This window comes from Rhinopithecus roxellana, chromosome 17 (assembly GCF_007565055.1).
Source record: "Rhinopithecus roxellana isolate Shanxi Qingling chromosome 17, ASM756505v1, whole genome shotgun sequence".
In the NCBI taxonomy this organism is placed as follows: Eukaryota; Metazoa; Chordata; class Mammalia; order Primates; family Cercopithecidae; genus Rhinopithecus; species Rhinopithecus roxellana.
In genome coordinates this window covers 111,147,860-111,161,628 of record NC_044565.1, presented here as the reverse complement: position 1 = coordinate 111,161,628, position 13,769 = coordinate 111,147,860, and the positions used below count along the sequence as shown (strand labels likewise).

Below are 13,769 nucleotides of genomic sequence, written 5' to 3'. Positions count from 1 at the left end.
AGGTGCTTGCCTAGGTTCCCTCTGCAAGTGCCACCTCCTTTACCAACGGTGAATATGAACGTTCAATTACTTACCTTCAAAAACAAAACAAAACCATAACGAATCCTTCCGACATTTTTTTAATCCTTTACTTTTTTTTATGTGTAAAGCACATCATAAATTATCATACTCAAAGAAAACTTTACCCATATAATTCTGAGAAAGAATAGCTGAAGTTACTTTCCATGTAGTGGGGTAGAACTCCCACCAATTTTATTTGCTGCCCTTTCCAAAAATTACTACTTATATTCCTTCCTCACGCTCTCCTCCAATTTTCATATATACTTGACATAAACTAACATTAAGACAATGATTAAAGAGAAGTCATCCATATTTGTTCAGCCTATAAGGAGTTAAGTATTTTCCAGTTTAAGAATAATTGGTTTCATGGGAGCACACACAAGAGAAAACCAGGTTACAACTCACCCACAGTTTTCTGGTACCTCCTTGTTGACCCGTTGGGAGTTCTAGGTGAAGGTCTCCTCCACTAGAGTACATTTCTACAACCTGGGGCAAAAGAGCACACGATGGCTAAGTTCAAAGTCATATTCTCAAAGCACGTGATTGCTATTACAGAGAAATAATTCTGACATCCTAATTGTTTATCACAAAACATTCAAAAACATTTAAAGATACAAATGTAGGATATGTATCGTATCACTAAATTTAGTGCTCTGTATGTGTAAGCAATAGTGGTATTTTTAATTAAGGTAACTTTGAAAATTTTACTTAGAAACAGTGTAAGTATAATAGTTGTTCCAGAGACCAGATTTTAGAAGTAACAGGATACTTTTTTTTTTCCCAAAGGGAAAAATTTATAAAAATTACCAAGTTTTGGAAACATAAATTTTGTTTTTCTTATAGTAACATAAAGTGCTTCTTTATCCATACATTTATAACAAGATCCAGCAGTGGATCTACCATAACTGTGAAATGGTGAAGAGTGTAAATATTATTTTGAGATATATACAACTCTAGTGGAACATGAAAATATGTGGTTTCTACTGGAAGCAAACATATTTCTGTGGCTTATGCTTAAGCTTATGATTTTTTAAAAAACAGCTTTATTATCACTGATGTAAAATAAATAACACCTATTTAAAGTATACAACCTGATGAATCCTGACGTATGTGTTTGGGCATAAAACCATCACTGTAATTAAGATATTAAATATATCCATTATCACCAAAAGCTTCCTCATGCTTTGTGCAATCCATTCATCCTTCTCCGTCCCTTCTTATTTTTCTAGGCAACCACTGATCTGCTATCACTTCAGACTAGCTCATGTTTTCTGGAGTTTTATGTAAATGGAATAATAGCATATATACTCTTGTGTCTGGCTTCTTTTGCTCAGTGTAATTATTTTGGGGTCTACCACATTGTTTATGCATTAATAGTTCACTTCTATTTGATAACTACATTGCAGTTTTTCAATACACACACTGAAAGGACATTTGAGTGGTTTCCAATGTCTGGCCATTATAGAGAAAGCTGCTGTGGATACTGAGTACAAGTATTGGTGCGGACATCTGCTTTCCTTGCTTTTGGGTAAATATATACAAACAAAATGGGTCATAAGACAGGAGACTTTTCTTTAAAGGTAAGTTAACTCTAGCTCTTAAAAGAAAACATACATTTAATTCAATTACATTTGGGGTGAAGCTATGAGAAGGGGTGGAAAACGTTCACTTGTTTCATCACAAGAAGTCCTCCAGGAGTGAACAAAAAAGAAAAAAGCAAGAAAAATGGCAATTCTTCAGTATAAGCTTAAAGATTTTTTGTTTTTTTGAGACGGAGTCTCTGTCGCCCAGGCTGGACTGCAGTGGTGTGATCTCGGCTCACTGCAAGCTCTGCCTCCTGGGTTCAAGCGATTCTCCTGCCTCAGCCTCCTGAGTAGCTGGGATTACAGGCACACGCCTCCACGCCCAGCTAATTTTTGTATTTTTCGTAGAGATGGGGTTTCACCATGTTGGCCAGGCTGGTCTTGAGCTCCTGACCTTGTGATCCACCCGCCTTGGCCTCCCAAAGTCCTGGGATTACAGGCATGAGCCAACCTGCCTGGCCCCTTAAAGGGTTTTTTTTGTTTGTTTGTTTTTTGGTAGGGGCTGGGGAGTTGCTGCTGTAAAAGTAATGCATTTACAAAAGACTGATAAGCTGTAGATTGTATTATTTCTTGCCTCCTGATTTATTACAGTGCTCATCTATAGTGCTTATTGTATTAATAATAGCACCTTAAATGATAGGACGACTGGAAAACCAGAAAACATCACATATTATTTCATTAATCTTTCCAGGTATCAAGCAAACAAGTATAACAATGCTTAAAAACAGAAGATTAGACCAGGCACAGTGGCTCATGCCTATAATCCTGGTACTTTGGGAGGCCAAGGTGGTGGTGCTAAATTGAGCCCAGGAGTTGCAGTCCAGCCTGGGCAACATAGTGAGACTCTGTCTCTGCAAAAAAAATAAAAAACATTAGCCAGGTGTGGTGGCGTGCACCTGTAGTCTCAATTACTCAGGAGACTGAGGTGAGAGGATTGCTTGAGCCTGGGAGGTCGAGACTGCAGTGAGCCAAGACTGCACCACTGCACTCCAGCCGTGCCTGGAAAACAAACAAACAAACAAACAAACAAACAAACAAAAAAACCCCAGAAGATTAAAAGGTCACCTACTGATAACAGAGAAAATGAATAAAGAAATAGAGACAGAAAAAGCCTAAAGTACAAAGTCCAAGAAATAATTACATTAAAACTAGGAACCTGACACATTATTTTTAGTCCAGTGCTATTTGTTCTAATTTAGTATAGTTTAGGAAAAAAAGGAAGCCAAGCATTATATACAGAATATATTATGTGTAAACAAATTCTCACAATAAATGTTTCTGTGCCCGCATGCTTGCATGCACACAGAAAGGTCTAGAATGACACATACAAGGTGGCAAAAGTGGTGTCCAATGAGGAAGGGCCTGGACTGCAACTGTGCTGTCTATGCAATAGCTATCAGCTACATGTGGTTATTTACATTTAAATTAGTTGAAATAACATTTCGGCCACCCTAGCAGAATTAAAGAGCTCAACAGTCACACGTAGCTAGCAGCCACTCTTTTGGACAGAGCAGGGAAAGAACTATTCCATCATCACGGAAAGTTCTGCTGGACAGCTAGACTGGGAAACAGGAAGTTAAAAGGGATGTTTTTGTTTCACTCATGTTTGAATTGTTAATATTTTTTTCCCGAGAACATACTCATGTGTTTATGTTGTATAATCAACAAATCATATGCATTTTCTCATTTTACAGTATTTTCTTATTATAATATTGACAAGACTAGTGACACAGAAAAACACCGGACTACGAGGTTAAGAATGTCTTCCTAGGTAAACAATCTATATTTGTGTTTAAGAGAGCAGCTTTGGTGTTCCATTTGCTCTCTTGTGTAAATCTTGAATTAAAATGTTTTAACTGGAAAAAGACTACATGAATTGAATTCAAAGTGATCATTGTGCTGGGCGATAGCTTGATAACTCCAAAGGCTGAGGAGAAAAGGTACAGACTGCAAGGCGACTCCAGCAATTGCAGACTGACCAACATCTGTTGAGTCCTGCAAGCTCCATCCTTGTGGTCTGGCCACCACAATGAGGCAGCAGCCTTGGAACACTCTGGAACAGCCCTTCTACGGCAGAGCAGGCAACTCATGCAGCCGGGTCTACTGGAGTAAGAGGTCAGGCACAGTGGCTCACGCCTCTCATCTCAGTACTTGGGAAGCTAAGGCAGGAGGAATGCTTGAGGCCAGGAGTTCAAGGCTGTACTAAACCATGATCATGCCACTGCACTCCAGCTTGAGTGACAGAGTGAGACCCTGAACCCCGTCTTTTTTTTTTTTTTGGAGTCTCACTCTGTCGCCCAGCCTGGAGTGCAGTGGTATGATCTCGACTCACTGCAAGCTCCGCCTCCCGGGTTCACACCATTCTCCTGCCTCAGCCTCCCAAGTACCTGGGACTACATGCACCCACCACCAAGCCCGGCTGTTTTGTGTTTTTAGTAGAGACAGGGTTTCACTATGGTCTTGATCTCCTGACCTCGTGATCCGCCCGCCTCGGCCTCCCAAAGTACTGGGATTACAGGCATGAACCACCGTGCCCAGCCTTTTTTTTTTTTTTTTTTAAAGGAAAAAAAGCAGCAAGAATTTCGGACATTTCTATATAGCTTTGTAATAACGGCCAGAACAGGGAAACTACACCATTACCTAAAGTATCAAAAGGACGTAAACGACAGGATAGTGAGGATAAGAGGGAATACTTTCCACCTGAAAAGCAGGACATAAGAGCAGGTTTTTCTGTGATGCAGACATCCAGCTACAAAAATTAAAACTGGGGCAGAGTACTTTTATCAGTAGCTATCTTCATCCAGATGTTGCCAAGTGTTGGGGAGCGATTTCTTTCTTGCTGCTTTCACTTATCATTTCTAAGCATTTCACTATGCAGGCTCTGAACACGTCCCCTGGTTCTTTCTCATTTCCTCTTCCTTTGTTTACAAACAGTTATACCAGGGTGGTCTGGGACAACCATTTTAGTTGCCAAAGCCCTACACTTACCACAAGATACAGTAGTTTTCCTCCACCTGTCATTTTCAAGCTGCTTTAAGTCCTTCAGTGTTGGTCCGAAAGAACTCTGGCACCCTGGACTATTCTAGAAAGCATTCACATCTACTTTTAACACAGACACCACCACTAGAAGCCAGAGAGGTTGCACATGTCACACAGTTAAGTCCCTAGGATGTAAGGTATACATTTCAGAAAATCTCTGAAGGAATGACACTGGCCACTCCCACTGTGAAAGAGACAAGGAGCTGGTGAGGAGGAATTTCACACTTGAAAACAATTACTACTAGAAGATTAGGGAAGACAAGAAGTTGAATTTTTAAAATAAAAAACAAGTTTGCTTTTAATCATAATTCTATATTACTCTTTCCCTGGATTTTAATTTCTAGGCTGCCATCACCAAAACTGTATTTCCAGAAATAAACTTGAACTGTTTTAAACAACATGGATATTGGGCCAGAAGGTGTTGAAATGCAGGGAAAAAAAAAAGCAGCCTTGTGTAGCTAAAAACTCTTCTTTAAATGCAGAGCTGCCTAAACTATAACACCAGAGAAGCCACAGTTATTTTAAAAATGATTCCAAAAATTCAAAATCCAGACCACTGTATTCCAAAATTCAGACTACAGCAAGCTGTACTAAAAGTAATACCCCTCTTCAATATACCTATAAAACCCTATTATTTTAAATAGTCTTGGAAACTGTAACAAACTGAGATTTCATGCTAAGACATTAATTCCCACCAAAATGAAGCTGATTCAAAATCAGCATCATAAACTCACCTGTAAAGGCTCACTGTGAGGGTTGTGGATGTTTATTATAGGTGAGAAACTACTATTCACAGGGACTCTGGCCCCAAGGAATGGCCTCAATCGATATGGATTTGGAACTCCAACACCAAATACCTGTTTCGGTGGAGGGAAAAAAATGCAATTTTAGTTGTTTTTAAAATTAATATTTTTAGTTATAACTGATCTAGGGAGACTGGCAAATCTAATTTATATGGAAAAATATTAACAATCCCTTTATTTTAAAAAAAACCCCACAAATGTTGTTTCTGTACATGATTTGGCTACATATTTGATTTACCATGTGTGTGAATTTAGAATGATTTCTTTAATGTATTAGAAATCGAATAATAGTCCTTCAAGAAGGCATGCAATAGACAAAAGAAGAAAATAGGGAGTCAAAAGATTTCCTGACCCCAGCCATCAGAAGATGGATCCACCGCCCAGGTAACTTCTCAAATACCAAGCCTAGACCCAGCTCATTCCCACATGGGATGGCCCTAGGATGACTAAGCAGGGTAAACCAGTAATTCAAATGATATTATTAATATATTGCTATTTATTAAGTGTCTATGAGGTGCTAGGCACATATACAATAGTGAACAATTCAACAGTAAAAAAACAGATAATGTGCTGGGTCTCATGAAACTTATATCGTAGTACTGGAGACATTCGACTGGATACCAATTAAAGATTTTTTTAAAAAATCCCGGGCCAGGCGCGGTGGCTCAAGCCTGTAATCCCAGCACTTTGGGAGGCTGAGGCGGGCAGATCACGAGGTCAGGAGATCAAGACCATAGTGAAACCCTGTCTCTACTAAAAACACAAAACAGTTAGCCGGGCTTGGTGGTGGGTGCGTGTAGTCCCAGGTACTTGGGAGGCTGAGGCAGGAGAATGGTGTGAACCCGGGAGGCGGAGCTTGCAGTGAGTCGAGATCATACCACTGCACTCCAGGCTGGGCGACAGAGTGAGACTCCAAAAAAAAAAAAACATACATACAGTAGGGCATGTATAGTACACTGCTGGACAAATATGAGCAATTATTGTTAAGAATCTTTGTTTTTTTTTTTTCTTTTAGAGATGTGGTCTTGATCTGTCACCCAGGGTGGAGTACAGTGGTGTAATCATAGTTCACCGTGGCCTTGAACTCTTGAGCTCAAGTGATCCTCTCACTTTAGCCTCCTGAGTAGCTGAGGCTACAAGTGCTCACCACTGTGCCCAGTTAATTTTTAAAAATGTTTTTTGTAGAGATGAGGTCTTGCTTTGTTGCCCAGGCTGGTCTTGAACTCTTGGCTTCAAGTGATCCTCCCACCTTGGCCTCCCATAGTGCTGGGATTACATGTGTGAACTACCATACCCAGCCTTAATAGTCTTGATATACAAAAATCTTGATTCACAAACAGAATAATAGCTGATATACAAAAAGATTTACTATGTGACTCCTACATACATTAACTTTCCTTAATGACCTAAACCAAAATTCTATGTAAAAATAAGTTTATAAAAAAAACTTACTAAAGTAGGCACGAATGTTTTAATCTTGACACTATTATCAAGCGTGCTTCATAAGTGTGTAAAAGTAAAAATTAAACAAGAACGTGTAAGTCAGTATGAAAATACTTTTCACTATTGTCAACCAATCTTAGATTATTAACACTTTAGCTGTCGCTTTAAAATCACCTGTTCAGTCTGATTTGAATAGAGATACTCACTGTAAGTATAACAATGCTCTAAGTCTAAACTCCTACATTTTCTGTTATCCTCTGAGTTCCTGAGTTCTTAAAAGGCTGGCATATAAGGCAGAGGTAATAATCATATTGTATAAAATAAGTTTTAATTCTGGCTCTTACCTGGTAAGTAAATACCCCATGATTAGATGTATTAATAAATAAAGTATTTTCTACATTTCCTACTACTCTTGCAAGAAAAACTACATCAAACGATGTATTTCCTCCTGGAAGAATTTTCTGAAACAGAAAATAAATAAAGTTAAATTCATAACAAGAAAAAAAATGATACAGCTCAAGTTCCTGAAATAAGTATCTTAGAATCATTTCCATAAACTAGATTTTCCTTTAAAAGTTTAAGCTTTAAGTTAGTAATGGAAAAGAATTAAAAAGATGTCTTCCATATTGAATGTCTACGGTCACACATCCTTTGTCCATTAGAGCCACAGCCTTGAACAACAGATGGTCTCCTAGATTCTGTTCATTTAACAATCCCTAGCCTGGCATGAAGTACCTAATTACAGGCTGTTTCATGATCAAAAATCAGATATAGGTTGCATTAAAGCTGAGCTTTTCATATAGATATACTACTGTACTACTAAGCAGTGACTTGTTTTAGCCTAAAGAATAAGCCCAGGCCTCAACCTTCTGAAATTTGCCTTCCATCCACACAAGAAACAAAATGTCCCGGCAACTTAAATAGGAAAGAAGGCAGGGGGTGAATGTATGTACAGGAACTCACTCCTGTTACTTTCTGCAAATTGAGAAGGTCACTATAGTTTGTTAAGTAAAATGTTATTACCACAAAACAATAGGGCTACTCCCACGTTCAAGAGACTGAAATTGCGGTTCTGCACCCTGCAACAAAGCCTTAAAATACATTTTAATATGTAAAGCCATCAACCTGTCTCATTCTGCCTCTATGGCTAGAATTCTAAAATGCTACCTAAATTATAGCTCAAAATACATGGTAGTAGGACTCTGGCTTCACCTTAGTCTGAAGAAAGATGTCTAGACAGAGTATGTCTCCTACATTACCACCAACAAAAGAATAATTTACAAGTTGTGAATTTTTGTAATTATTCTTTTGTTGCACTACATTACTGTAATATAATGCAACAAAAGAATAATTACAATAATTCACGACTTTTCTTGAACCCATCACAGAGTGAGATTATCAACTAGTCCAAAACTGTAGGAAAGGCAAGCACTTGCAAGGATGGACGGAATGGGAATACTGGCTCACCCTGGGCAGGGAAGGGAAGAAGATGAGGCTATTATACAGGAGTGTCAGCTAAAAATGCAGCTAACATGTTTACACATGGCTAGAGGCTGACTGTGTAAACATGCACCGGAGCACAAAAAGCCTGCAAACTGTAGATACTGGTGCTATTCACACCGGAGCCAGAAATTAGCAACAGAAAGACATCTGGCAAACCCTCGAATAGTCTGAAATTAAACAACATGTTTCTAAAATTAGCCACGGGGGAAGTAAGTAGCAAGAAGAGAAATTATAAAATATTTTGAATTGACTAGAAATGAAAGCACAATATTAAAATCTGTAGGTTGCAAGTAAAGCAATACTTGGAGGAAAATTTATAGCATTACATGCTTATTTGGAACAGAAATGTTTCACATCAATAATCTACATTTCTGTTTTGAGACACTAGAAAAAGAATAAATTAAACCCAGAGTAAGCAAAAGGAAAGAAAATAGAGCAAAAATTAATGAAACAGAAAACAGAAAGTAGCAAAAAAAAAAAAAAAAAATCAATAAAACTGAAGCTGGTGCTCAAAAACTCCGTAAAATGGATAAAACCCTACAAAGAGTGACTGTGATAAAAAGGGAGAAGTCAAAAATATAAGGAACTAAAATGTAGATATCACTGCATACCCTTTACACACAGAAAGAATGATAAAGGAGTATTACAAGCAACTCTATTATGCCCATAAATTTAACAGCTAGGAGAAATGGACACATTATTTGACAGTCAGCTAGATATGACACAATCTGCCAAAGCTCATTCAAACTGAAATAGTCCTGTACACAGTTAAAATTTAATTTGTTGTTTAAAATCTTCCCACCAAGAAAAGCCCGAGCTTAAACGATTTAACTCGTGGAAATGAATTCTCTACCAACCATTTAAGAAAGAAAGAATACCTACGTTACATAAACTTTCCAACACACAGGAGAGAACATTTGCAATTCAGCATTACCCTGATATCAGGACCACACAAAGACTTAAAAACTATAAGCCAATATCCTTCATAAACATAGAAACACAACTTTCTACAAAGTAATGGGAAACTGAATCGAGGCAAGATATAAAATGGGTAACACATCTTAACCAAGTAGTTGGTTTTTTTTTTTCCATGTTGTGCTTTTTTAATGTTCAATTTATGAAAAATAGGAATACTTTTTTAGTATTAGCCAATATGCACACACACAGAATTTCTTTTACAATATTAAATGTTTTACAAACCTTTCACAACTCGCTCAAACCTTTGGCTTAAAACAATCCTGTAACCCTCTAAACAAACCTGCCCCTACCAAATTTGCCATATTACCTTTTTCCAAAACACCTTGGATGTAAAACTGTTTCTTAAGTAGTCTCAACAACATGGAACAATCCTAACTCTTAGCAACTTTTAGTTCTGGTGAAAAACTTGGTAAATGTAAACCAAATATGAAATTCTAAGACCCTCCCCTACCATCTGAATGAACTCCTCCTCTGGGCCAAGAACACTTCCGAGTTAATCAGAACATCTAGTTCAGGCATTGTGGAAGAGGGGATTACACATGCCTCATTATATACCTCCAGCATTAACATTAACACAAACATTAGGTCTGAAAAGAAACATTTACAATCTATTTCCTCTGAAGCCTGCTACCTGGAGGCTTCTTCTACACAATAAAACTTTGGTCCCCACAACCCTTCATCTTGACTCAGCCACTCCTTTCTACTGCTGATCTCTTCTAACCAACTACCAACTGTAATGTGCTTAAACCTGGCGAGTGTGGTTGCTCAAGCCTGTAATTCCAGCACTTTAGGATGCCGAGGAGGGTGGATCCCTTGAGCTCAGGAGTTCCAGACCAGTCTGGGCAACATGGTGAAACCCAGCCTCCACCGAAAAAAAAAAAAAATACAAAAAACTTAGCCAGGCATGGTGGCAGGCGTCTGTGGTCCTAGTTACTTGGGACACTGAAGAGGTAGCATCACTTGAGCTCAGTGGGCAGAGGTTGCAGTGAGCCAAGATCACACCACTGCACTCCAGCCTGGGTGACACAGTGAGACCCCATATCAAACATAAACAAATTAATTAAAAAGAATATGTTTAAACCTCCCTATGACCTGGAAGCCCCTCACTTAAGCTGTCTTGCCCACTCAGATCAAACCGATGTAAATCTAACATGTGTTGACTTATGTAGTATGCCTCCCTAAAATGCATAAAAACAAGCTGTGCCCCAACCGCCTTGGGCACATATCATCAGGACCCCCCTGAGGCTGTGTGACAGGCATGGCTGTAACCTTGGCAAAATAAACTTTTTAAATTGACTGAGCCCTGTCTCAGGTATTTTGGGTTCACAATTAGTAACCACAGGGATTGAGTGGAGGTGCCCCTGATCTTTGACAAATCTCCTGTCAGTGCTTGATACCAACTTGATCTATCCTTACCGCTCAAACCAATGAGACAATTTGCTGAGGCCTGGGGGATCCCCTCCCTCAAGAGAATCCCTAATATCCCCAAATTTGGTTGACATCTAAAGTTTATTTTGCTGTACAACTTCTTTTATGGAGTTTTGCTTGCTTCCAACAGTGAAGGCAAGTTGTCTTGCTTCCATACTGATAAAAGGCAGGTAACTCCTTTCTGGAGTTTCAGCTCACCTCCAACAAAAAAGGTGAGTTTGAGTTTCTTCTTGCTTCTAAAATGGCAGAGAGCAGTCTTCAGCCAGGGCTCCATTCCTAGGTTAAGTAGCTGAATTGGGTTTCATTTGTTTTGTAAATTCTCCTTAATGACTAAAGGGTACAACTGACAACCAGCAACCAAGTAGTTTTTATCATCTTGGAAATGCAATTCTAGTTCAACATTCAAAAATCAAATCAATGTAATTTACTTAACAGACTAAAGAAAAAGCACAAGATCATCTCAATAGCAGCATGTAATTTGACAAAATTTAGTATCGATTCATGATTAAAAATCTCAGTAAACTAAGTCAATAGAAGAGAACTCCCTCAGTATTATAAAGAACATCTGCAAAAACCCTAAAGAAGCTTGTCCATTTTGTGGTCCATGGGCTGCATGAAGCCCAGGATAGCTTGAAATGGGCCCAACGCAAATTCGCAAACTTTCTTAAAACATTAAGTTTCTGTGTGGTTTTTTTTTTTTTTTAGCTCATCAGCTATCATTAGTGTATTTTACGTGTGGCCCAAGACAATTCTTCTTCCAGTGTGCCCCAGGTAAGCAAAGATTGGACACTCCTGCCCTAGGAGCTACCATAGTATTTAATGGTGAATGACTGAATGCTTTTCCTCCAAAATTTAAAACAAGGCAAGGATGCCCTCTCTTATGACAGCTATTTAACACTGTATCAGAAGTGCAAAGAGGGCCAGGAGCGGTGGCTCACGCCTGTAATCCCAGCACTTTGGGAAGCTGAGGTGGGTGGATCACAAGGTCAAGAGATTGAGACCAGCCTGGCCAACATGATGAAACCCTGTCTCTACTAAAATTACAAAAATTAGCTGGGTGTGGTGGCACGCGCCTGTAGTCCCAGCTACTCAGGGGGCTGAGGCAGGAGAATCGCTTGAACCGGGAGGCAGAGGTTGCAGTGAGCAGAGATTGCGCCACTGTACTCCAGCCCATTGACAGAGTGAGACTTGATCTCAAAAAAAACAAAAACAAAGTGCAAAGAAGCATGAAAAAAAAAAATAAATAAATAAAAGGCATTACACATTAGTACAGAAGAAAAATCAGTTTTTATTCAGATAACATGGCTTTCCGTACCGAAAAATCCCTATAAAAATGCTCCTAAAAGAGTTTTAAAAAGTCATGGGAATCAAGGTCAACATATAATGATCCATCGTATCTCCATATACCAGCAATGAACAAGTGAAATTCTAATTTTTAAAAACATACTATTTAGGATAACACACGCACAAAGAAATACTGAGGTATAAATCTAATAATGTGCAAGTTCTGTGAGCTGAAAACTATAAAACATTACTGAAAGTAACCGAAGAAGACAAATAAATGGAAATACTGTGTTCATGGGTTAGAAGACTCAGTATTAGATGTTAGTTCTCCTGACATGGATTTACATATCCAATGCAAGTGGAACCAAAATTTCAGTCTAAGGAAAAGTAACAACTAAATGCAATGTGAAATAGGATCCTAAAACAGAAAAGGCAGTACATTGATAGAAAAACTGATGAAATTCATAAAAATTCTTTAGTTAATGGTATCATATTAATGCTAGTTTCCCGGTTTGAAAATTGTACTATGATTATATAAGATGTTAACATCAGAAGAATGTTAGAGTGAGGAATATATGGAAAGTATTACTTTTCTGTACATTTAAAGTTAATTCAAAAGAACATGATAAAAATCTCAGATTTTTTTTTTTTTAAAGAAACTGATAGGCTGATTCTAAAATTTACATGATAAAGAAAGGAAGTAAGAAAAGCCAAGGAAATTCTGAAACAGAAAATCAAAATTGGAGGAGTCATAGTGTCTAATTCTAAGAATTAATATAAAGCCACAGTTATCAAAACAGTATGGGCTGGTGAAATGACAGGTATTTCAGAGGCTATTAGAACGTATTAGAACATAGTGAAGAGTCCAAAACCAGACTCACACATACACACGGTCAACTGACTTTCAACAAAAATACAGTGGGATTTCAATGAAAAAGGATAGTCTTTTTCAACGGACAGTCTTTTTCAACGGATAGCCTAGGCACAAACGAATATCCATATGCAAAACAAATCAAAACAATCCTCAATCCATATCTTATACCATAAACAAACAGCAGCTAAAAATGGACTGTAGATCTAAATCTAAAATCTAAAACTATGATGGTTGTCCCTCAGTATCTGTGGGATTGGCTCCAGGACTTCATGCAGATTCCAGCATCTGTGGATGCTGAACTCTCTGCTATCAAACAAAGCAGCATTTGCATATAACCTATGCCTATCCTCCTGGCCATGCACGTATCTCCCGGGGAAACTTGAAATAATCTCTACATTACTTGTAATACTTAATACAATGTAAATGCTATGTGAATAGTTTATACCATATTATTTGTCTGAACATGTATAGACAAGAAAAGTCTTGTTCAGTACGGAAGCACTATTTTTTTTTTTTCCTCAAATAGTTTTGACCTGCAGTTGACTAGATCCATGGATAAGAAGCTCATGGCTGCAGAGGGCCAGCTGTACTTCTAGGAAAGAAAAAAATGGAGAAAATCTTTGTGACTTTGGATTAGGACAAAGATTTCCTAGCTACAACTCCTGAAGCATGACCCATAAAAGAACAATTTGATAAACTGGACACCATGAACATTATAAACTTCTGCTCTTTCAAAGATATAGAAGGAAAAGGTATGACACAAACTGGAAGAAA

At 38.2% G+C, this 13,769-nt stretch overlaps 1 protein-coding gene across 3 annotated transcripts in view; it reads right to left on the bottom strand.

The window, feature by feature from the left end:
• Window positions 1-13,769, bottom strand: part of TMEM131 (transmembrane protein 131) — a 247,756-nt gene that overhangs the window by 80,606 nt on the left and 153,381 nt on the right. For all 3 annotated transcript variants that reach the window (XM_030920866.1, XM_030920868.1, XM_030920869.1), the window contains exons 6-8: window positions 7,273-7,389; window positions 5,417-5,539; window positions 466-546 (exon numbers count right to left, since the gene is read on the bottom strand). In XM_030920866.1, the coding sequence (XP_030776726.1) occupies window positions 466-546; window positions 5,417-5,539; window positions 7,273-7,389 (321 nt within the window). The remainder of the gene's footprint in view (window positions 1-465; window positions 547-5,416; window positions 5,540-7,272; window positions 7,390-13,769) is intronic.